Below are 27,128 nucleotides of genomic sequence, written 5' to 3'. Positions count from 1 at the left end.
ACTTTTGTATTTTTAGTTCTGAAGGCTCTAGAGAATAAATGAGCAACAAGGATGGTAACTTTTAGAGAAAGTACCAAAAGAATGCATTGTTCAAGTGATTTCTCTATGCTAATAGACTATCTAAGGAACAGAAAAGAAGATATATCAAGAAAAGAAAAAAAAGTAAAAGTAAGTAAGTAACCTGGGTATATATACAGACAAAACTATAATTTTAAAAGATACATGCACCCCATGTTCAAAGCAGCACTATTCACAATAGCTAAGACATGGAAACAACCTCAATGTCCAACGACAGATGAATTGATAAAGATGTGATAAATATATACAATGGAATACTACTTGGCCACAAAAAAGAATGAAACATGCCATTTGCAGCAATGTGGATAAATCTAGAGACTATCGTACTAAGTGAAGTTAAGTCAGAAAGAGAAAGACAAATACCATATGATATCACTTAATATGCAGAAGCTAAAATATGACACAAATGAACTTATCAACAAAACAGAAACAGACTCACAGACGTAGTGAACAGACTTGTGATTGCCAAAGGGGAGGGGGGGTGGGGGAGGGATGGATTGGAAGTTTGGCATTAGCAGATGCAAGCTATTATATATAGAATGATAAACAACAAAGTCCTACTGCATACCACAGGGAACCATATTCAATATCCTGTGCTAAACCATAATGGAAAAGAATATGAAAAAGAATGTGTATATGTATAACTGAATCACTTTGCTGTATAGCAGAAATTAACACAACACTGTATATCAACTACACTCAAACAAAATTTTTTTTTTTAGTTTTCTTTCAAATAAGTAAACAGGAGGCAAACGGCTACACAACTTCTAATGCTCCCTTGTTAATTCAACACTCCCGGTAGTAAACCCAAGTAGGTTGTGTGGTGGTTGTTTTTTGGTTTGTGTGGGGTTTTTTTGGAGGAGGAAGAGAAGGATACTTACCTACTATTTGTTTGTGTACGAGTGTGGTGTTTTGTGGGTTTTTTTGCGGTATGCGGGCCCCTCACTGCTGTGGCCTCTCCCGTCGCGGAGCACAGGCTCCGGACGCGCAGGCTCAGCGGCCATGGCTCACGGGCCCAGCCGCTCCGTGGCATGTGGGATCTTCCCGGACCGGGGCACGAACCCGTGTCCGCTGCATCAGCAGGCGGACTCTCAACCACTGCGCCACCAGGGAAGCCCACGAGTGTGGTGTTTTTTTGTTTCCCCCGAACTAAGAACAGGAGAACTAAACAACTTCAACTATGTGACAAAGATCAGAGACGAACAAGATTTAAGTTAGTTTTGTCCTTTCATTTGCCCTCTAAGCTCAGTAAAACTCAGTTTCTAGGAAATAAGAGAAAAATTTGAAAATAATAACATTATCTATTTATCTAGTTTAATTTTTTCTATAATCTCTGGAATACAGAATTGGATTAAGCCTCATCCTTGGAAGAGGGTGACCAAAACTTTCAGAGAGCCCACCTTTCAAAAAAAGTAATATGGAAGAAATACTTATACATATGTTACTTCTTTAACATAAAAATACAAAAATGGGTGTTTTTCCAAAATTATCTATTAATCTGTATTCTTTACTTTTCTGTTACACAAATGTAGTTATTTAAACAAAACAAAAGGACTAGTTAACAGTGGCAATTAGTAATTAATTGGACTAATCAAAAAAATGTCTGAGAATATTAATATACTTAATGTTTCTGTACTCTGATACAGCAACTTATTTTAACATATTTTAAACTTTTTACTTTTAAATTTAAATATTGTAGGCGCTATATTATATATTCTTAAAATATAAAAATGTAAGACTTTTTAAAAGATTATACCTATAATAGGACTAATTAAATAGATATATCTATATTTAATAAAAAGTAAACAATTACTTTTCTTTTTATTCCATGATCTTGTAGGGTATTTTTGTGTTGCCCTTTTAAACGATACTTCTCTGATCTGCCTGCAGCCTTCAGGATATTATTTTATGCAGTGGTATAACTAAGTACAATCAACTATAAAATAAAACTCACTATGACTTTCAGCTCTGCTCTTAAGGCTATATATCACACTTATTTCTCTAACCAGTGCAATGTCATGACATCAAGTAAATATCCCTTCAATAAAACCATTTAGGCAAAGAATAATGGGATTTTACTCACTAAAAACAGCAGGTTTTTAGACCTGTAGGGATTTGTATCTCCAGATTTGTTTCATAGACCAGCTGTTTGTCTATCAGGTCCTTTGCATCTATGAATTCATCATACAGGCTACCCATGTCTAAAATGCCCATTTTTAAGTCCTTCGAAGCATAATGAATGTCATAAGTTAAACCTCTCCTTTTCAAGGAAAATGGTTTTAAAACACACAGATCATTTAAATGTGGTAAAGGTGCATTCCAAATAAATTATAGTTTTAGTAAAGAAAGTGAGAAAATCCTCTTTAAGCTAGCTGTTCCCTTCTGGTGATATCTGAGTTCTCAATAGCCTTAGTTCCAAAAAGTGAGTCATTTTTTTCATTATATGAGTTTTTGTTACAGCCTACACATAAAAAACTCAGTTCAGTCCATCCATTTCAAGGTTTATTTTAGTCCCTCCAAAAATCATTCAATAGTTTTAGAGAAAGCATATAAATTTCTGTTTACGTTAATTTATTTCACCATACTCATTCTTGATGCATTTTCAAATGAGAGGACATTATTCATGTCCCATTCTTTGAAAATATGATTTACCGCAGGCCATTGTTGGCATCTTTACTATGACTGGCAACAATGATAGCCATCTGGAAGGCAAGTGTCTAAAGTTTTCTCCTGACATTTTGGTAATGTCAAAATCTCAGAAAGCTGAAGCAATAATATTGTTCAGAACATACAGGTATAATAAAACTGTATGGGAAAGCAAGTGAATAATTACAGAAAATGGGCTTCATCAGGAAGCAAGGACAGGTAAAGAATATATAGGGATCTTTAAAACTATAATGAATGTTCTATTTCTAAAGCTGGATGGGGTATAAAGGTGTTTGCTCTACTATTATTCTTAAAACTGTGTACTCTTTTAAGTAGGGTATATTTCATAAGGCAAAAATGTAGGCAAATGCACAAATAAGCAGTTTCCAAGTAACATTCATACTTAAAATTCAAATACAATTTTTGTGTTAAGTATAAATTAAAAGGTTATTATAGCATAGCCATTAAAAGTACTGGAGTGTGAGTAGCCTTGAATCTTGAGGATTTTTGTGTCCATATTCATGAGGAATATTAGTCTGTAGTTTTCTAAATGATGTCTTTGTCTGACTTTGATATGAGAATGACACAACTCATAAAATGAGCTGGGAAATGTTTTATTTTTTCTCTATTTTCTGGAAGAATTTGTGAAGTATTGGTATTATTTCTTCTTGAAATGTATGACAGAATTCATACCTAGTGAAACCAGCTAGGCCTGGGCTTTTCTTTGAAAGATGATTTTTAATTATTAATTAAATTTATTTACTATATTTTCTGTTTCTTCTTAAGTCAGTTTGGCAATTAGTGTCTCTCCAGGAATTTGTCCATTTCATCTAAGTTGTCAAATTTGTTGTCATAAAGTTGTTTGTAATATTTCCTTATAGGCCCTTTAATTTCTATAGAGTTGGCAGTGATGCCTCCTCTTTCATTCATGATTTTGGTGATCTGTATCTTTTTTCCGGGCCAATCTAGCTAAAGGTCTGTCAATTTTGTTGCTCTTTTCCCAACTTTTGGTCATACTGATTTTTCACTATTGTTTTTTCTGTTTTCTATTTCACTGATTTCCATTTTGATCTTTACTATTTTATTTCCTTCCTTCTGTTTGCTTGGGTTTGTCTTGCTTTTCTTTTTCTAGATTTTTAAGGTGAAAACGTAGAATGTTGATTTGAGATCTTTCTTCTTTCTCATTAGGCATTTAAGGCTACACATCTCCCTGTAAGCACTTCTTTAATTGCATCCCATAAATTTTGATGTACCGTGTTTTCTTTTTTTTTTTCTTTTTGGCTGCATTGGGTCTTCGTTGCTGCATGCGGGCTTTCTCTAGTTGTGGCGAGTAGGGGCTACTCTTCTTTGTGGTACGCGGGCTTCTCGTTGCGATGGCTTCTGTTGTCGCGGAGCAGGGGCTCTAGGCGCGCGGGCTTCAGTAGTTGTGGCTCGCGGGCTCTAGAGCTCAGGCTCAGTAGTTGTTGCACACGGGCTTAGTTGCTTCGAGGCGTGTGGGATCGTCCTGGACCAGGGCTCGAACCCGTGTCCCCTGCATTGGCAGGAGGATTCTTAACCACTGCGCCACCAGGGAAGCCCCGGAAGTCACTTTAAAGTAAATGTACTTTAAGAATAAAGGAGTCTGGAAGCCTGGGTCACCCTATGATTCACTGCTTCTCGCTCTCCACTCCTCACCCTGCCTCACTGACTTTCGTTGGACTGTGGCATGAGAGAGAAATAAACCTTTGTTGAGTTAAGCCACTGAGAATGTGGAGAGTTCTAACGGGTTTATAGGGCTGTTCAATTCTTGTATATCCTTGGTCATTTTCTGTATAATTGTTTTATCAGTTTTTGAGAGTGAGTATTGAAGTCTCCAACTGTTATTGCTGAATTGTCTACTTCTCCCTCAATTCAGTCAGTTTGTGCTTCATTTACGTGGGGGCTTTGTTGTTTTATCATCCTCATCAACTGACCCTTTTACAATTATAAAATGTTCCTCGTTTCTCTAGTAACAATTTTTTGTCTTAAAATCTATCACTAATATTGGTGTAGCCACTCCAGCTCTATTTTAGTTACTGTTTGCACGGTTTACCTTTTTCCATCCTTTTACTTTCTACCTATTATCTACAGTGTGTGTGACCTTGAATTTTAACTGTCACTTTGTATCTGCATGACCCTGGACAAGTTAATTCAATTTTCTAACTCAATCAGTTTCTTCACCTATAAAATGAGGATAATACACAATAATACTATTACCAGGATTAAATAAGGCAATGTAAGGCAGCTGTGCATAGCAGCATGAATAATGGATATTTACAAGTACTACAAAAATCATTATTAATGATACTGCCAGAGAAGATAAGAAAACAGTAATCAAAATATATTCTCACCTTTTCTGATAAATACTGTTCATAAATTCCAACAGCAGCTGCTCTTAAAAGACCTTTGGTTTGGTTGGTTTGATGTCTTCCATCTTTCTGACGACTTGATAAAACTTCTAGCTGTTGTTGGGCTGTAACCCGGTATCCTTCCACTGTCATCCAGAAGAAGAGATGTGCCTGACCTCCAGTTTGCTGCATGTAATCTACCAAAATCCATAACAACATAGATATTAAAGTTACACATTTTTGGGTGCATACAGATGTACGACAAGTTAAGAAGGATTAAAGTTTCAAATACTTAAAACTCCACATTTTGAACATGTTTAGAAAATGCTTGAGGTTAAAAAAAAAATATATCATAAACTGGTTAGGCTGAGAAGACCAGTTATGCAGAAAAAACAAATGGAAACACGTATTTTTTTTAAAAAATCTGATTTTTCACTAAAATATCTCTAGGGGATAAAACTGCCAGAGAAGCCTTCATCAGAAATAAACTACTTCACCAACATTCAGCTTCCATTCTCAACAAAGATTATTAATCACAATATTACTATTATCATAAATATTAAAGATAACGTTTGGGCTCTTCAATAAGCCATGCATTTGTTTTTGATCGTGAAATGAAGAATCAGGGAGTTTTGCTGGAAATGTCCCCCAGATAAAAGCAATTTTGATGTAATATTAATAAAATTAATAAATATTTATATATTAAAATGGCATAAAAACAAAGCCCTCTCCCATTCATGCACCAAAATGATATACACAGGTTATACACACCAAGTATTCCTGATAAAGTATTCTTTCTCAAATAACTTAAATTTAAATTCATAGTAGAATCTCCTGGGGTTTATTTAAAAGCAGATTAGCAAATGCACATTGGAGTTAAAATAAGCATTTATTTGCTCGACAACAAAATAAATCTCTGGTTTCCAAAGAAAAGGGAGTATTTCAGAGAATGAGGGGTGGAAGAGAGATATATATGCCACACCTAATACCAGGTATTTCAAATTTAACAATATTTACAATTATTAAAAATTTCAAGGTTATATTATTTTTATAAAATGGATTTACCTACCCATAAAAAATTGTAGTGCAACATTGTCTACAAGAATGCTGTCCAGGGGGACTGTGCAAAGTTTCCCAAAGTTTGCTGCCAGTTTCACAGTATTTATTTCCTACAAATAAAAGTTAATGTAAATTAATATTTCATCTATTCACTCACTAGGTTAAAGATCTTTACATAGATGTAAAAATTTAAGTTAAAATGGAATAAAAATAAAGGTTTCTCTTCTTGTACATGTGGGTGCCCAATAAAAAGTATCAGCTCACTGAATTTCCTAGAGTTATTTTAAGAGCTGCTTAGTAAATATACATTAAAAGTATGATAAGCACTCATTTCTTCTAATAAAAAAATAAATCTAAATGTATTTTCATGGATTCTCTAACTCTGTATATTCCAAACAAAAATGAACATTTTAGGAGCTAAAGGGGATATTTGGATCACCTTAATATGTTCAAGAATAAACAAATCCCAATATTTTCAAGTACAGATTGAAGTCTATCTACTGGGAAAACAGAAAATATTCCCGAGTTAATCTGCTCCTAACAGAGTAAAAATTCTATAATCTTTATAGAAAGTGTATTTCTTTTCAGTCTACCTAAACAGTAAATTACATATACTTCAAAGCAAGAGAGCTACATAGGGTGAAAAAAAAATTTGTTAACAGGTTCAAATTTAGAGAATCTACATGTCCAGCATTGTGCTAGGTGCATTATACACATTACTTCATTAATCTCCACAGCAATCCTGTTGGATAAATACTACCAATCCCACTCAACAGATAAGAAAGTTGAGGATCGGAAATGTTGCCTGGGGTGACAAAGCTGGTTAGAATGAGTCAGTGTCCTCAAAACCTGCTGCCCCTTCCACAAAGAGCCATAGTGTTTCCAGGAATGATTTTCACCAGCTTCTCTGCGTTCCCAAATCCATCTCTCACAATCCTCTATTTTTAAAAAAGATAGACAGGTTTTCTGAAAGTTAGATAGGCTGCCTTATTCAGGAGCAGATATTAAATTAGGCATAGGAAAAGGAAGATGTTTTGAAAAAAGGAGAAAAAAGCTTTCTCTGTAATTAGTATCTCTCCTTCATATAAGTACTTAATAATAACAGATTACCAACTTAAAATGTCTGGGGTAAAGCAATCTAGTCCCAGCGCATGATTTCTCCTAAGTCTTCCTTCCTCAGATTTTATCACCTCTTTTTCCTGTCCAGCAGCACCTCTATAGATAGGGAATGGAAAAGAGTATTCACTATCACTTTATTTCTGATAAAAAGAATAAAGCACCTGCTAAGACTTTAAGATAAGTAGCATGGTTAAAAAACTACATCTCTGCGAAGAGTGTGAGTTTTCTTCCAAAGGACAACACTGTATGACTTGAGCTATTAAAAAAGGTAAAGGTTGATATTCGAAATAGAATTGACAAGCTTCCAAACAAGGTTTCAAAATTTCAAAAGGATTCAATATCGGAAGGTGTTTAGGCAAACAGACTTTAAATAATGATGCGTATGGATCATTAACTCTTAAGATCTAGGTAAGGTAACTAGATAAAGAAACAGTAAGAACAAGTGAAACCATATTATTCTTCTATTCTGAATTTACATGCACGTATAAACTCACTTTAAAATATAGTTAACTGAAACAAAGACAGACAGACATACACCCGCACACACATATAAATGACAAATGTGGGCCTCAAGTAATGTAAGTTATAATTAAACTAGCAAACTGAACTCAAGATTTTTAAAAATAAGTCTTCCATTCCTTAAGGAATTTAAGTACACTGCAAATTACAAGACCAGAGAGTCACAAATAAATTTCCAATAGAAAACCAGCGTGAAAAAGGTGACTACATTAAAAACTAAATGTAGTAAAAAATGTTTTTGTTACGTTTTAAAGCCCCAAATCTCTGCTTCTCCTTTACAATGAAAGTCTTCCAAACAGCTACCTGTAATCACAGTTTCTAATTCACCTCTTCCCATTTTCTCCTGGACTGACTCCAGTCAGGGTTTCTCTCCACTATTCCACCAAAATGCTATCATCAGATCATCAATAATCCCCCTGCTGGCAAACCCAATAGTCAATTCTAAATCTTCATCTTACTCAACTTATTAGTCGCCTTTGATATACCTGATCTCTCACTTCTTTAAACATTTTCTACACTTGGCTTCTAGGATATCACACTCCCAGGTTTTCCTTCAATCTCACCAGTCACTCTGTTTCTTTGGCTAGATCTTTCACTTTGTCTTAAACACTAAGTAACTGCAGGGCCTCAGGACTAAGTCCTTGATATCTTCTTACTTAAACTCATTCTTTTAGGTAACCTCTTAGTTAAGTCTCTTAACTTCAAATAAACATCTGATAATCCTGAGGATTCTCAAAGTTTGTTCCATCACTAAACATTCCCTTGAACTCGAGTTTACGAATTAGCATGTGTACTTGAATGTCAAACCGGGATCTCAAACTAAAACATTCAAAACTTGATTCTCTCTTCCAGACTTCCTCCTCCCTCAGCTGTATCCATTTTAGTAAACAACAACACTATTCATACAGTTGCTCAGGCCAAAATACTCTGGAATCATCCTTGAGTCCTTTTTTCCTCTCTCACCCTGTATTTAAACCATTAGCAAATCCTGTTAGCACTATATCTAGTCTCTAATTACTTCTCACATGAACCTCCACAGACATCTCTTACTGAACTAATGCCAACAGTCTTGTAAGTGATCTGTTTCCATTCTCGTTCCCACCACTCCACCACAATCTATTCATCACAAAGAGTCCAAGTAATCATTTTAACTCATAAGTCACATCATGTCACTTGCCAGGGCAAATCTCCAATGGATTCCTATCACAATTAGAATTTTTTAAAATCTTACTATGGCAGTAAACCCCAAGGTTCCTCTCTAATTTCATTCCTACTACTACAATCCTTTTCATGCATTCCATACCAGACAAAATGACCTCCTCTAACTCACCAGGCACTTTCCTATTCCAGGGCCTTTGCATGCTCTCACCTTTGCCTGCAAGATTCCTTTAAAAAAAAAAAAAAAAAATTCACAGGACCCTCTCCTTATTCACATCTCTCTCTGCTCAAATGTCACCAAATCTCTCAGCATATATCTAAAACACTCCCAGACATTCTCTATCACCATACTTTGCTTTACTGATTTTTTTCACATTTACTTATTTTTTACATTTTTTACATAATACATCAATTTATATATTGGTTAATTTTCTGATTCTACAACTACTGGGTTGGCCAAAAACTTCGTCCGGGTTTTTCTGTAAGATGTTATGGAAATGTAAGCTCCATGAGAGAGATTTCTGTTAGGTCCATCTAAAAAAAGGTGCCCAGTGTACAAAATATAATAAATGTTGAATTTTGAATAAATAATACATGAGTAGATAAATATATAAATCAAGAAATAAAATCTTTAATTACTTCAGTATTTTTCATGCAGCATTTTAATCTCTTTAGCTTGTTTTAACAAATACTTACACTACATTGTGTAAGATAAACTTTTTTCTAAATTCTTAGTTCTTTTGTAGAGTGCTACACTGGTTAATATTCTACCTTTTGTCATTTGCTAGACGTTTTAATGAATATAAAGTATTTATAACTAAATATTAACTCAAAAGTACTTTACTTACCTTGCCTGACTGCAACCGTTGTATTCTTGAGTCACATACTTTCTTTACAAATAATAAGCTATTTATTTGATTTTTGATGGTGTTGATATCTAAAAACAAACAAATTGATTATGAGGTAGAAAGTGGCAGTGTTACTTGTGAAATACTTTAAACATACATTTACTATAATTTAACATAATAACCAATGAATAGAGCAATTATTTTATTTAATAAAAGAAAAAACTGGAAACTTTACAGTGAAATTATTTAATTAAAATTAAACCATGCCAATTATCTTTACTTCAGAGATAACTGCAATAATAAGAGTCTCATATTCAGAAAATTATCGTGCTTTAGTCTCAGCACATATTAGCATAATAAAAGTCAGATTTACTTAAGGTGAAAACAACTAATAGCATCAAATGACATTTAGGTAAATTAAAGTTTTGTTTGAAGACACAGTAATCATTAAAGAAGTAAAACATTCTTATGCTTAAATAAATTATCAATACTTACCATCACCAGCTGTATCTAGAGATCGAAGATATTGTAATTCTTCTGCTGCTTTATCTCGGACTGCTTCTAGCTCTCCAATATTGTCACTCAATTTAATAATGTTCATAAAGGCCTCATAGTTGCAGTTAGAATCACGGATCTGAAAATAAAGTTTAAAATACAGATGGGAGGGAGACTCGCTTAGGTGAAAACAGAATCTTGAGTGCCTACCATGGGCCAGGCACAACTTTCCTCTATATCCCCACTGTTTATAACAAAGCAAAATGAAAATCTCTGTACTCTTGGTACTTAAATTCCTGTGGGTCACAGACTATTAACAAAGTAAGTAAGATATATAGCACACTACAAAGTAAAGAGCATGCTCAGAATGTCTGATAATAGCAAGGAAGCCATGATGGCTAGAGCTAAACTAAAGAAGTGTAGAAGAGTAATGGAGATCAGTGGTAATGGAGGGCAAATATGGTAGGGTTTAGTAAATATTTTGGCTTTCACTCTGAATGGAATAGTTACTGGAGAGTTTTAAACAGAAGAGTGGCATTCTCTGACATAAATTTAACAGAATCACCGTAATGACATAAATAACTGTTATTTCATCTTTTTTCTCCAGCCACTTGCTATTTAAGAATAGGAATGGAGTAGAAGGTTAAGTTGGATTTAACCAGAGTGTGGTTTCACCAAGCAAATAATAAAGTGAGAGAGACAGGAAGGTAGTTGAGGATGTTGTGAAGGAATGTATGACCACCAACAAAATTTAAGCTAAGTGAAACAGTAAGGGGAGCTATGAAAAGGTAGCCAACTTGGGATACTGTCCATTCTAAACAAGGAGTCAAAGCACCGGGGATTTGTGTAAGTCTGGAGGTACGGGAAAAAAAAAAAAAGGCCAATGAGCACATGAAAAAATGCTCAAAATCATTAGTCATCAAGGATGTGCAAGTTAACCATAAGAAAATGACAATGCCAAATGTCTATCAGAATGTGGAGAGACCAAACTCTCAAACAGTGCGAGTGGAAGTACGAAATTATAACACAACTTTGTAGGACTACTTGGCAGTTTCTCTCACTTGGTATAAATTTTACTTCAATAATACAACAAGAAGTAGGTTTTTAAAGACCTGATTTTTCTAAGAATACATTAAGAAACAAGTTAAGTAGCTGTTCGCTTATCTGCTCTGGGGGGGGTGGTAACAATATGAACCAATTAGGTACTCTATTCCACAGTCAGAGATAGGACTTAACATTAACTAGTTTGTCTTAAAAAGAAATAAAATATATATTTCGAGATGAATCATGCAAATCCGTCCACACTGTTTTTAGAAATGACTTAAAAATTTTAAACTATTGTTGGGTAACACGAACACTTTACATAGATAAGATGTATGTTACTACTACACTGCTCTAAACTTTTCCTTTCAAATAGAAATAAACTATACAATTAGATATCATTAATATGAAATTTAACTGGGTGAAAGAGTAAGAACTGAGCCAATTTTAATCTTTATAATACCTACACATGTAAAGGGTTTTCCACACAAATAATGCCAAAAGTGTGCAAACCAGACAACAAAGTAGGCTAAAGATCCTTTATTGATATATTCTTCTCTTTTAAACATATTTTCTGATATTTTATAGCTAAGTACAATAGTGATCAATTCCTGTTCATTAGATAACAAAAAGACCCACCCATCATACACAATAATAGTACCAGCCCAACTGTGGGGAGAACAAGTAAAAATTTGATGGTCTGAATTCTTTTTTGAGTATGTGTTAAATCCCCCCAAAACATTTTTCCCATATAACTAATTATATACTTAATATAAGCTTAGCAAAAGAAAAATTGAAAACTGAAGAAAAATATAAATAGGAATAAAAATAATTCCTAACCTCATGAGTGAGAGATAACTATAACATTCTGGTAAGCATGCATCCTTTTCTGTACTATAGGTAAGGTTATACAGTACTGTACCCTGATTATTTAAGGTAAGTATACAATATCCATTTTTGTGTTACAAAAAAATTTTTTTTAATGTCATTTACTCTTGCTTTATTACTTAAATGTTTTTAAATTTGACCTGTGTTTCCTACTTCTTAAAAAATCATTTTGTTACATAACCAATACTCCTTGTGAGTAAAGTGAAATATATAAACAAAAGAGAAAAATTAAAACTTTCAGGATCCTACCTCTCTATTAATATTTCAGTCAGTATACATCTTATCAGAATCACAGTCATTCATAAATATATAATTACTTATATATTTATTTTTTAAAAGATTAGATATCTATACATACATCATTTTAAATTATGCTTTTCACATAAAAATATACATATCTTTTCATATTCATAAAGATACACTACCATAATAATGGCGGCATAGTATTTTATTGTATCAATATGCCTAAATTATCCCTCTATGTGGGACAATTAAATTGCTTTCAATTTTTTAGTATTACTAGCAACACTGTCATTAATGACCTTAAATCGGATTGTTGCAAACTTGCTTATTAGCACTTTAGAATAAATTTCAGGAGTAGAATTCCTAAGCAAAGGACATGTATTGTTTAAAATTTTAATTAAGCGGATATGCATATTTTTAAAGCTCTTAGAGCCTAGCAGTACTCTGAAGAAGCTGACAAAGGAAACAAAAAATCAAGTTCTGTGACCTCCATGAAAGGCTCTAGGAACACAAAGATAGTAAGATAATTTCTGCCTGCAGGTAACCCACCATCTGATGGGAGAGACAAATACTGCAACAGGAACAACAATAAAAAATGGCAAGTCTGATAATGGATATGGTTAAACAAAGAACAATCAAGTAGTTCCTTCCTAGGAAAGCTAGACTGAGTTAACAGAAGACACTGTGGGGAAGAAATTTCAGATTCAAAAAAAATGAATCAAAGACCTAGAAGTACCTATCAACGTATTCCCAGTAATAGCCCATTTACACTCTTCCTCAGCCATGAATTTATTGAAAGCACATATAACCAGAAAAAAAAAATCAGAGCTAGTAAACTTAATAACCACTAACCCTTTGATATATCTGACGAATAAGAAAACTGAGTTATCTTATAGACATACTAAGCAACTTACAGAAACAAATTTAGAATAAAATGTAAAGTACATACTATTTAAGTAGTTCAGAACACAGCTGTATTTAAAATCAAATAGTTTTTTAAAATACTCATCATCTATATACACACAGACAATAAAATATCCTTTTTTAAATTTAAATAAGTAGAAACAGCACCAAAATTGTAAGGAAGATTACCTTATCAACGAACTTTCTTACAGAGAATTTGGCTGGTACATTCAACACATAAGCAAATAGAAATACTGAAAATATAAAGATTATCTTTAGATGTATTTTTACTTAATTTCTTGAATAAACTATTGCTTAATCATCCTGACCTCCAAATCATATTTGTACATTTTAAAAAACTGTTTTAAAAACAAGAGTTGTAATTTTACAAAGTACATACCATCCATATGATATATTGATTAATATAATCAGGATCACTGAGTTGATTTATTAATGGAAGAAGAATTCCTCGTGCAAGGATTTCCTGGACAAAAATTTTAAAACACAAAAACAAACTTAATCTAATATACTTCTCAAATCAATAGCACAAAGTAAATTTCCTAACACAATGCTGTTACTTAAGAAAGGTAAGGTACATATAAAAGTAAAACTTGATAAATGACATGATTTTACAAAAAGGTGAGCTAGTACACCTCATTTAAATGAGATGAAGCCACCTATATCAACTTGGATACATGGCCACAATGATAAGTAGAGTTGAGTGAAAAAAGGCAAAAGGATACTTCTAATGTGTTAGCATTTATACTCATTTTTAAAAGGCAAAACATGGCACTAAAAGTGTTTATGGATTCCTACATCTACATTAAAAGTATAAAAACAAACAAGAAAAGGAAAAGATACCAATCTTAGAATAGTGATTGCCTTCAAGGGAGGGACAGAGCAACTACAGCAAAATATTAACAGTGGTTAAATCTGGGTTGTTGGTACATAAATGTCTATTGTATTATTCTCTATACCTGTCTGAGTTTGAAATTTACCTAATAGAAGATAATAAAAATAAAATAACATAGGTTAAAACAATTACTCAACATTCTTTAGAATATACCTTCCCATTCTTTGCAGCTGTTTATGCTCCTACCTATTAAGATTCTGCCTCTCCTTCAAGGACTGAATCCAGAATTAATTTTCCAATTAAATAAACCCTGATCATTCCAGCTGAACACTTTTTCACTTATATGTTTAAAATACACTAATGCCCTGTATTTAAGCCATTTATCACATACCACTCTCTATGTAATTTTGTGTCTTCTACTTCTCTCATACACTACAGCTCTTCAGGAACTTTTTGTATATGAGTGAGATTAGTTAATCTATTGATTTATCTATCTTCAAAAATATTTAGCCTCTTCTTCTCAAGGTCATTGTCTTAAACATGGCTGGAATTTGACAAATATTAAATGATGGAAATGAAGAAACTAAGAATTTAATGCTGATTCTACTAAGACAATATTTTTACCTGTTATTACTCTTCAGTCCTTTATGCCTGTGAAATCTAAATTTATGAAATATCATTTCTTATGAATACTGGAGAGGCTAAATAGCTACAAGTTTAACAGGATGTTTCACTTTTCTAAGTAAAGGACCAATTTATTTACTTATTCCTTTCCAGATCTCTAATTTATCTGTGCCATTTTCTGGTGTAAGTTCATAGAAGGTAGCCTTCACTTTATTTTCCTTTAAAGAAATACGTTATTCAAATTCTACTTTTGTAAGTTGTACAAGTCTTTTGACAACGTTTCCCCCACGATGAATTCGTATTTCCAAAAGGCACTAATGGAGGCTCCAGTAACTTTCTGAAATCTCTTTTGAGACACCATACAGTCTCAAAGTAGAAGAAATTGCTTATTCTTTCAAGGTTAGCTTTAACTCTAACTTCTTAAAAATTATATTTATTTATAGAATCCCTTCCTTCAAATTATGTATCTGACCACAGAAGCTCACATTTTAAAATGTACTTTGTAAGGAGAAAATTCACAAACAAGTATTTTTTGAAAGTTTCTTTTCAAAGTGAGAGAAAAAAACATGTGGACAAAATTTCTGAATAAATCTAGTGCTTCTTATTAGTTAATGCAAACAGTCAATATATCTCAGAAAACTACGCTGATCTCCTAATCTGCCTCATGAAAGGGTTTGGTTAGTCAAGATGTAATCATATGACTCAACAATTCCTCTACAGGTTCTAGTGAGAGCCCTAAATATTCCAAAATATGTAGCAATTTCCAGATAATTTTCATATACTTTAAGACAAGCACCAGCTGCCAAATATGAAGGCTCAAAAGATAGAGTCATTGAGGCCATGAATCTCTAAACCAATAAAACACGGTAATGGAAGAAAGGAGTAGCAATTAAACAGCAATTATCTCAGTCAAATACTGTGATCTGTACAATCCATACAAAGGATCCATCATATAAAGGAAAGAACTAAGAACTCTCTAAACTGTTATTTAATCTGAACAAAATGTCTTTTGGGAAAACCTAGATTTAATTATCAACAAAAGAAAACTGATAAAGAACTATCAAGTTAAAAGAAAAACAAACTGATTGCAGTGCTCCAACAATTATACTCAACTCAATTAGACTCAAGCAAAAATAAATAAAATATTGGTCTAAAAGAACAATCTATGGCAAAACATATTTGCTCTTTAAACAGTCCTACTTATTTTAAACTATAACCCCATGTAACAAGACTCATCTTCATTCCTGTCTCCTAAAAGTCAATTTAATCTTTAAGGAGCAGCAATAGCGTGTCCACCACAGCCAGCAAGAAGGACAAATAGGTTTCCTTTTGCATTAAACCCAATTCTCTGATTGGGTATGTGCTATGTGGCAGGTACTGTGATAACCACTAAGTACATAATCATGATAAATACAAAATATGGTCCCCGTCTTTATAGGACTTAGGATTCTACTGGGGGAAAGAGGCATCAAGCAAGTAAATGCAACAACCAAATTGTCATTTTAAAATATGGTAAATGTTATGAAGGAAAACAGTACTTACCTACACTAATAGGGAATTATGAGGGGGCTTTTAGATTGGAGGCCTTTCTGAGAAGTGAGATATGTGGGACAAATACAACTTAGCCAAGAGAAGAAGGAGAATCATTCTAAGCAGATGAAAAAGAGTACAAGACAGTCCTATGGTGGGGAGAAATGGCACTTCTGGAGAAGCCAATGTAGCTGGAACATAGTGACGGCATGGCATGAAGGCCAGAGAGGTAAACAAAGCCACATCATGCACAGTCTTATTGTAAGCCTTTTAAAAGGACTTGAGATTTAAAACATTTCCTGGATAGTTATTACTGGGATGAAGAAAAGACTTATAAAAGGTAGACAGGATCTGGAGGCAAGAATAAGATTTCCATCTTGGGCATTTAAAGTTTAAAAGGGCTGTGAATCAATCAAATAGTGATTTTAGTGGGCAGCTGGTCAGAGGGGCCTAGAGCTCAGAAGGGAATCTGGCCTATAGACATAAATTTTTATTAGCATTTGGCTGGTGTTTAAAGCCACAGGAATGGATGAGCAAGAAGAGGGCTAAGAACTGAACAACTTGGATATTTAAAAGTTAAGAAGAGGAATTAAAGCATATAGAGGTGACTAAAAAAGAGACCGAAGGAGGAGAAAAAGAGAAGACAGTAATGACGTGGAACCCAAGAAAAGACAGAGTTTCAAGAAGGAAGACATGGCCAGCCATGTGAAATGCTGCTGAGATACTGCCTAGCAGTGGCTATCTGGAGTACCAGGCAAAGACTCTGCTGCCAAATAATCAGCATGAATGAGTATGATGACTGATTAGCAGTATCTTCCTTCAGTGGTAAGTGTGAATCTAGTGATAGAAATGCCAGATATTCACCTCCCTTGATAATGACTAGCCCAAATGATTGGTCTTCACTATATATAATCTAGCAGACTCTTCCCATCAAAATCAAGCATTTTCTTCTCACTTCACAGTACCATTACCCTACCTGAGAAGTGCACTGAACTCAAGTTAGAGAGCTATTAGGAAATTGATACTGCTTAAATAATAACAAACAAGCATTAAATAACAACAGACACCTTAGGAATTGGTGTATCTGTTCTGCAGAATGGTAGACTAAAGAGATCATAAGCTTTCATTTTTAGAAAAATTAGAAACTTCAATTTTACCCATTCAGCCAGGGTAAGGGCTAATGTTAGCATTAGCTAGCATTTCTCAATCACAACCAGTAGCCAAAGCCAAAATGTTATTCCTTTACATGTGTACAAAGAATTTTACTCCAAAGGTTTATACCCAGGAAATAAATGAGTCCAAGACTACTGTTCTCATCTGACTTAACTTATTTTCCAATGACAAGAAGCAGAATCTTAGCTACCCAGGTTTTTTTGAAAGTTTCTATCCAGAAGTGTTACTTTAGTCAGTCTAATTTAAGTAAATTTATAGGTGAAGCTATATTAAAGAAAATTTAAAACATATCTTTGTTATAACCCAAAATCCAAGTATCTAACTCTAACTCAGGCAGTTTTCAAGGTGTTGTCCAGGAACCTCTGGGGTGTAGGGGGAGACAAGCATACAGTGATATTTTCAAAAAGGAACATGATGGTGTGATGATACCATTAATGGAATGTGGGCTGTGTATTTGTGTTCCAAAATTTCTTAGTTTTAATTTACAATACAATAAATATTGATAGATAAAGCCCACATAAACAGAAGCTCTTTGGGGTCCTCGATAATTTTTAAGAGCGTAACAAGGTCCTGGGACAAAAATTTTAATAATTACTACTCTAAGTTTCTTTACAGCCATGTATTTTGTATGAGCTTAGGCTTACCCTGACAAAGTATCGCATGATCTTGTTCTGGAAATCTCCAGGAGGTAGCAATAAATATAATAAGACCTCACACAAATCCCTTAGGAATCCTAGAAATAAAAGAAGTAGCTATAACAACATTAGAAAATATGAAGTCTCCACCTACTCTTGATATAAAACACAAATAAAGGTAGAAATAAGCAGTTGCCTGATTATACCAGCTTATTACCTTAGTAATCAGTATTCACTAAAAATCCCTTTATTATTCTCCAAATAGCAACTATTCATTAATCAAACGAATACATATTTTTTATTCTGCCCAATTCTAACCCACATTTTGAATTGTTGAGAAACTTCAATTACAAAAGTGTTTTCCCCAAAAAGTTTTAGTTGTACCATGTATTCTACACTTCTACCACACATCTTTGCATACTTACAAGTTATTTGCACATTTAAAAATACACTTGTAACTATTTTCTCAGGAAAGAACTTCCATTGTCTTGGCAGGTAATAACAAGAAGAGTATGCGCTTCTATTGGGTTGGCCAAAATGTTCGTTTGGGTTTTTCTGTAACATTATGGAAAAACCCGAACGAACATTTTGGCCAACCCAACATTTTACTGATTGAGGAGGGCTTGATTTACATAAAAGGACTGTACATTGTTATATCTATTTCTTACATTTAGTTATTTCATATTAGTGCTAATAAAGTAGCAGTTAAGAACTGAATTGCACAATAAATATAAAAAAGGAAAGAAGGAAAAAGGGAAAAAGCGGAAAGGAAGGCAAAGAAATAAAAAAGCTGAGCACATTTTTTAAAATCTAAGAAAACAATTTCCACAACCAGAAATGCGTTTCTGAATTGTTCATATGCTGACACTTCCCGGGAATATAATTACTGGGTCAGAACGAACTTTTTGGCCAATGCAATAAACAGCTAATCAGAAAAATGTGCCAAGTAGCACAGACTCCTAGTCGTTGTAAAACTAGGAAAAGACAACATCCTCAGCTAAAGCTTATCGGGTCTAACCTCTCAAAAAGAAAAGTACATTCAACTCTATAAATTTCATTTGAAATATTATAATCATTCCCTTAGGAAATATTCAGGGTAACAGGTGTACTCTTGAAATAGAAATAATAAATTCAAGGGGAAGATAAATTACTATAGATCAAAAAAAGTAAATTTATAATTATATAATGTTTCATTTTGCTGTATTTTAAAAGATGACGAAAGAGGTACTCTTTAATTGCCATCTTTAAATTTTAAAGATGACCTTAAAAGAGAAAAAAGAATCTGGAAACTATTTTAAAGAGTTAAAAAATACAATAAAGTGAATAGTAGCAGTGTCTTTACTATGCTGCCTGTCCTGTAAGAATAATTTCACTCTTAGATTTTACACTTATATTTGTTCACTGATTCTGCTAACTTGTCTCCAACCAATGTGAACAGTTACTGTTCTCAAAAAAGTTAAACTGAAAAGAAAACCTTCTTCATCTTTGGGAGATGTGCACACTAGGTCACGGCAAACGTCCTTCTCCATTTCAACTTCAACTTCAAAGAAGGTATCTACAAGATCTTCTGCTGTACCTGGACAAAGAAGGAACAATTCAAGACATACAGAATAATAAAGAAAAACAGATTTAACAATCCGAATTTTCAAAGGGGATAAAGATATTACCTTTTACTTGATCATCTTTCTCTGTTATCTTCTGTTGAGCCTTTCTGAATACTCGTAGGTGTGTGCCAAAATCATCTACAATGCGTGTAGTAAAATAAGGTTGCCAGTCTATTTCTTTTGACCTTACAAAAAACACATGACATAAAAGCATTATATAAATGCTTTTTTAATCAAAATATAAGTTTATTTAATGACTACTGAAAGACATGATTATCAAAAGAGACTGAATTTATTTATACTGAGATTTTACTCATTTAACCACTATTACACCTTAGCATTCCCTTTCAAGAGACCCAGTTTATCAAATCTACTTAAACCCTCGAACAATATTCTTTGAAGTATTTTATGTGCCAAAGCTTAAAAGTACTATCTAAATGCTTAAAATAAATAAGAGAAAAAACAACAGGTATATTATGCAATTTCTCATCCCAGACATAACAATATATTAGGAATTCAGAATGTTTTTGCTTGCTTTTAAAAGAGCAGTTGAGATATTTCTTGGTTCCTTCTGAACCCTTTCTGAATTCTCCACATTCTTCCTTTTAGTTATATGGTCCAAGTTTTGAACCAAATATCTTTGGTATGAGCCTGACTGGTTTCTGTTTGCATATAAAACACTTAAAAACTTAACTATTTGAAATAACTATAGTCACATGGAAATGGTTTAAAGAGTAATGTAAAATACCACACTTACCCATGAAAAAGGTGATTACTAAGTTTATTAAGTTACCTAGTACTCTTATCTCTAAAGCAACAGACCTCAACAAACATCACTAATTTAGTAAACCAGTGAAACAGATAACAAATACAACAGATAAACCCAGATTATACATCTCCTTGGATTAAGTGATATTTTTAAACAAACATGTTATTCAATGCTGTTTTCCTTAAGTTAGCACTAAAATTAATTCACCCCTTTAGGAACATACCAAATAAACAGAAGATAAAGAGGCTACTCATGAAGATGCTAGACAATGGGGGAGCAAAAAAAAGTTACCATAATTCATTATGCTAATTCACCATACCTGTATAATAAAGAAGCTAGTGAATTAAGTTGACTTGATTACTGTCTTTTGAGAAAAAACTTTTAAATGTGGTAATGGCATTGAGGAATATAACAGATGGCTATTTTTAAACAAAAACATAAATTATTAACACTCATAATTTCTAATGCACAATTATGATTTTGTTATATACATGGAAAGAAAGAGTAAATTATAAGTCCATGAATACAAACAATTTAACAAAAATAAATGTAACCTGAGCTCTGGGATCTGAGGAGAGGTTACCATTACTCAGAATGTAAGAGCCATGTATATAAGCATACACTAAACTTGGTAACAATACTCAGTCTCAACATAAAACCTAAAATAAAAACTTAAACCTAGAGGTCTCTAGAGTCTCTTTTTGCCCTTATTTTAGAAAGAAAAGCACAATCTGTGTAAGCATCTTTCAAAACTCTTTACATGAATATCTGTACAAAATCATCCAAACCTGAAAATTTTATAAGAACAAAATTTACTTGGTATAGGCCATTAGCTCATTTAATCCATAAAAGGTTCATTCTAACAAATTTAGAAGAAAGCAGAATATATAATCTTTCAAATTACATATGTTCTGTTTCATGGTACAGTGCTATTTACAGAATTTACTGAAATTTTCAAACAAAACAAAATTTATTAATTTTAGAAGGCATTTTAAAACCTATCTCAATTCATTATGGAGGATGTAATGACATTTAAAATGACTGAAAGTTAACAAGTAATGCAAATACATGAAAATTATTTTAAGTATTAAATACAGATTTCTACTTTCAATATACAAATATATTGAGGGTGGGGAAAACAGGGAACACAGTATTTTATATTCTCTATCCAAGGTCATCATTTTCCCTCTGCTTGACTCATTTACCCTGAATACATGCAAATCTATTGCAAATCTCAACTCAAAGGAACTGTTCTAGGTTAGGAAGATAAGAACAACAGTAGTACATGACTTCCCATTTACATAATTAGGAAAATATCTACTAACAATTTCTAGTAGTATTTGTCTTAAAATTTGAAAGCCACACTTCCTTCTATTGATCCACAGGTAGTTTTCTATTAGAGCTCTTAATATTATTTATTCTTAAGTCATGTCTACAGTCAAGGCTCTTTTTCACTTTGTTTAAAATATTCCCCCACATGACTCCTAGTAAAAACACCTGGATTATTACACAATGAATCCTATTATCTACACTTTCATTTTATTATTACTTAGAGGCTTTCACTTCTTGAATTTAAAAATGAGAGCATACTTCCTATATGACCAAGAGAATAAGGGATATGTTCAACCCTACCCTGAGAATATACAATTTATATTAGGCCCCTGAAGCTTATATATCTTGACAGAATGCTTGTAAGAATTACGATGGTTAATTAGGAATGCAAATAAGCAATGAAGTCTTAATTAAAGAACAAAAGGAAAAGTCAAACTACCAAGTGTAGCTCTCTGATACATTTGGCAGGCCTTATCTTCATCTCTAACACCGTCATCTTATTCCTGGCCTTTTAATTGATCTCCCACGTCCACTCTAGTCTACCCTCCATTCTATTTTCCATACAGCAGCCAGACTGATCTTTTTAAAAATACAAATATGATAATACAAAACAAGAGCCGTAAAAACCCTTTAGTGACTCTCCGATCATACACAGCTGGGACCCTGCTTACTTCCTCATCATTTGTTCCACTGTCCTTCCTTTTCTGTTCTGTGTTTACCTCAATACCTTTGGACAGACTATTCCCTCTGCCAAGTTTGCTCACCCTGTCCACTCTCCATAAATTTACCTTCGCTCCCCCACATTCCTTTGACAATTCTCACTTATACTTTAGAGTTCACCTAAAATGTCAATTCCACACGGCACTCTTCGTTGACCCTCACCCTTTGCTTTATTCCTTCAGACAAGGTCTGGATCTCTGGTTACATATTCTCATAGCAGCACATTTTTCACTTTTTATAGCACTTACAACCTGCAGTTAAATAATTCAACTGCTGAGATAAAAATCTCAGGAAGTCAGGGATTTTGTCTGTTTTATTCCACTATGTTTTATTCACTACTTGTGTTCCCCAATGGCTAAATAATATGTTAAACACTGGAGGCACTTGATACATACTGATTTATTGATTTCTCTTTCAGGGTCAGAGCACTGTTAATAGGTGCTTGGAGAATGGCCACATGAACCACATACAGCAACTGCTTCTTTACTCCTTAAAGTTCTGAAATAGGACATATATTGAGAAGCTCTTTTTGCGTCTCTAAACCCCAAAGCTACTTAATGCTAATGCCAAAAAAAGGCAATGAATGTCCCAAATATGTGGGCTGAGACTGAGATTACATAAATTGCTTCACTGGGGCCATCTATTCTAAGCAGTATACAGCTCATCATCAGTAACACAAAAAACACATCAAAATCAACTAAGACTGAACTGGACTGAATACATGTCCTTGATTCAAGTAAAAGATACACCATTTCATTAGCTGTGAAATTCAGCAAGTCACGTCACCACCCATGGTTTTTCTCTAGGGACACTTACAGCTTTAAGAACCTATGATTAACTACATACCCATCCCAACACACACAAATGCGCGCGCGCAGGAACACAATACATAGAAAAGTGGTAACTGGTAAGTAAATCGAAATATTTGATCAAAAGAAGGAATCATGAATGTATTTCATTTTAACTTAAATCATATAAATCTTTCAGTGTAAGACTAAGATAAGACCTTTTGATTAATGTTTTGCTAAGTGTTATTAATGTGGCCTTTGTCTTGAATAAACCATTCTCACATTGAGGAAGTTATGGTTTCCAGTTTCTTTTAAATGGCATTAACAACTAACGACATCTGTGAACAAATCCAAATGCAGAGTAAGAGTCTTTCAAGGCTTTTCACCAACATTTTATAGTTGTCTTTCACACACCTAATCCTACTGTGATCTATTTAGCAACTAGCTGAGTAAATTCCAAAGCAAGTGACCTCTTTTTCATAGGAACTACCCTGTCATACTCATATTCTTTAATCTATGTAGAAGTAAATTAAATTATATGATTATAATAAAAAGTATAAGCAGGGTACACAGGTTCAGAAACAAATACAACTTCCTTTTTTAACACACTCAATTGTCTTCCTCCTCTAAAGCATCCATGCTCAGCTCATACCACAAAACAATTATATCAGACTTTCTGTGCCCAAGAATCAACAACTAACTTCTGATAAGTTTAAAAGTCAAAAGGTAGGGACAGAAGTGGACAGAAGTACTAGAATGTAGCCTATTAGCCTAGCTTTAATGCTAAGGGCATGAGTCAGTATGTCTTACAAAGGGAATGGAGAATAACTGGCTAACTAAAGAGAATTTCTATTACAGTAGTACAGAATTGGTACCATTCTAAAAATAGCTTACAATTTTTTTTGATGATACCCACACACAGAAATAAGCAGAAGTTAGTTAAGTGCTATGTCGTAAGTCAAAAAGGATTAATTAAAGAGGCCACACTACAAACATATTTTGATGAATGACTAGTATTTAAATGGGGTAAAGAAGGATATAGGAACAGACAAAAGAGGGATATGAGCATGGCCTATGCAAGAGTCATCACGTAGACCTGCCTAACTAAAGAAGTGGGTGACCATTTGGCAATAGAGGCAATCTTCACACACTGGGCAGAATACTGCCCTGGAAAAGGTCCTTTATGTCAGAACGATAAAAGTAAAAACTGATTTTCCCACAGAAACAATCCTATAATAAATGTTACATTCCTGATGCTGTATTATTTTTTCACAGAAATGACTACTAAGACCTTATTTTACAACAGTGAGAATGACATAGTAGGGACCTCCCTGGCGGTCCCAGTGGTTAAGACTCTGCACTTCCAACGCAGGGGGCATGGGTTCGATCCCTGGTTGGGGAGCTAAAGATCCCACATGCCGTGTGGTGCAGCCAATAAATAAATTAATTAATTAACTAATTAAATAAAAAAAGAATGACACTGTATCTGCATAGTATGTATGTACGTATATGTATGTATGTGTATATATATACACACACACGTATATATAAAGACTTTTTAAATGTGTATTAATCAATAAAGGTGATATAATAACCAACTGCATAAAATTACAATAATATGTATTAATCTCCTATATGAGGTCTTTTACCTTCTAATTACAAAATTCAGACATTTAAAAAAATCATTAGTATAGTAAAATTCCTATACTAATGATTTCTAGTTTTTCTGGGTAGATTTTGACAAGCATCTTTGAAGACATTTTGAGAAGTTTTATTCCACTAGAGGATTTTTAGATCACTGACTCAGACATCTTTTGCTGAAATTGGGTGTCCTATCTGTGAAAGAAAAAATTCCTTCCTTGAGTCACGGAATCAGACAGTAACTTCCCCCTCAGACTTCACTATTATAAAGGATATACTCTTTAAAATACATAAACCTTTACATGTTTCCATCCTTCAAGAGTCCTTGAGGGAGTACGCTGTTAGCGTCAAAAGCTTCAGCCTAAAATTGAATTTGAGCAATATTTTAAAAGCAGAGAATTATAAACTTGCTCCTAAATCCATTAAAAGATTTTCCCTTCTTCCAGTCTCAATTTGCTCATAGTATAAATACTTCACGTTACCATAACCACCTCCCTAGAGCACCTTTGTTTCCCTTTTAAAATCTACTTTAAGGATGTAGTTATAAGGATTGAGTATAAAATAATGAAACTGAACTTACATTAAATTTACTATTACTCTATACCATAATTCTTAAAAATATATGGAGAATTACTCTTTCATGGGAGCTAAATTAGCAACCACACGAGGTAACAACTTTCATTACTTCATGGTTGCTAACCTGTCTGCTCCCTTCCCTTGGCTGCACTGTTGTATGCTGAGTAGGAGAGCCAAAGGTGCACATCTCTCTCCTAACTCCACATTCAGTGACTTCATACTGACAGCTTAAAATCAACCATGGTGGGAGTATTTACACTTCACAAAACTTAAAGGAGTCGACTTATAAAACTACAAATTTATTGTTTTCAGTATTCAGTACAGAATAGTACTAGTTTGGATAATCAAATAAAAATTTTTAAAGTTTCACTGATACAAGACTTTTAACTACAGAGAAAAGACTGGTCTAGTAAATATCTTTCACGTTTAAGTCTTGTATCCTTTCTGACCGTGGAGAAATACAATAAAAGGTTTAAATAAAGTTTATCATCACCCTACTCTAAGACCTCCTATCAGTAAAACAACAGACTAGAGGAGTACTTTAATCCCAAAGTAAATTAAATCTAATTAGCAACCCCACACACTATAAAAAATAACTCCCCAAATGATATTCAAAATGTGGGGTGTGATAGAGAATGTGAGTGAGTGTTTTGAAGAGGAAGTATGAGTGAAAACAAACAAATCAAGATTAGTACCAACCATACCAGGGAATCTCAGTCTTTTAGAACTGAAAGAGATCTGAAATAATTACCACAAACCCCTGTAATTACAGAGCCAAAACTTAAATTACTTATTCTAGATTATATAGTTATTGAGATCAAGGCTTTGTTAAAAAAAAAAAAAACAGAAAAACAAAAACAGGGTTCCTAACTTTCAATTTGGTGTTTTCTCTGCTATACCTTAACAACACAAAATCTTCTGACTCATAAACGTTATAAACAAATTGGTAGAAATGGAGAAAAATTTAGGCATGCAGTTTTATATAACCATAGTAAAGGAAATGGTATTTAGTGAACTATAACTCCACCTAAGAAATCCATCCAGTTCTACATCCTGTGCCCCAATGCTTCAAAGAGGTCAAGGATGCATAACTTTTAAAGAACTTGGATCTTCAAATATAAAGAAAAACTTAGATAGAGGAACACACATGAAGCACACTCTATTTTAGGGGTTGAGTATAAAGAACACAGAGCTGGAAGCCTTAATCAAGCTACAGGAAAAGAAAAAAAATAACCTGGGGCTAAGTGTGAATCTTCTTAAGTATAATGTTAAGTATTAAATATTAAATTCATGCTATTAAGTATTTTAATAAATAAGGTTTTCAGTAAAATTTACCTGATAAATGAAAAATTCCTAGACCCAACAGCAAAATATATTAAATTTTGTGGAGAAAAATTACCAAGGAAGTCATAAATGGAAACTCAATTAACAATAATTTATTGAGTATTCACTACCTTATCATGTACAAAACACTATATTTAAGCATTAGTTTCAAGATAACCTCCCAAGGAAATAAAGAT

The 27,128-nt window shown here is 33.5% G+C and overlaps 1 protein-coding gene across 2 annotated transcripts in view; it reads right to left on the bottom strand.

Annotated features, from left to right (window-relative positions):
- Positions 1–27,128, bottom strand: part of SNX13 (sorting nexin 13) — a 137,823-nt gene that overhangs the window by 53,913 nt on the left and 56,782 nt on the right. For both annotated transcript variants that reach the window (XM_079931864.1, XM_079931865.1), the window contains exons 6-13: positions 19,846–19,967; positions 19,653–19,754; positions 18,188–18,276; positions 13,764–13,847; positions 10,289–10,427; positions 9,794–9,882; positions 6,160–6,259; positions 5,094–5,287 (exon numbers count right to left, since the gene is read on the bottom strand). In XM_079931864.1, coding sequence (XP_079787990.1) covers positions 5,094–5,287; positions 6,160–6,259; positions 9,794–9,882; positions 10,289–10,427; positions 13,764–13,847; positions 18,188–18,276; positions 19,653–19,754; positions 19,846–19,967 — 919 coding nt within the window. The remainder of the gene's footprint in view (positions 1–5,093; positions 5,288–6,159; positions 6,260–9,793; positions 9,883–10,288; positions 10,428–13,763; positions 13,848–18,187; positions 18,277–19,652; positions 19,755–19,845; positions 19,968–27,128) is intronic.

This window comes from Stenella coeruleoalba (assembly GCF_951394435.1).
Source record: "Stenella coeruleoalba genome assembly, chromosome: 9".
NCBI classification, from domain to species: Eukaryota; Metazoa; Chordata; class Mammalia; order Artiodactyla; family Delphinidae; genus Stenella; species Stenella coeruleoalba.
This window is presented reverse-complemented; position numbering and strand designations above follow the sequence as displayed.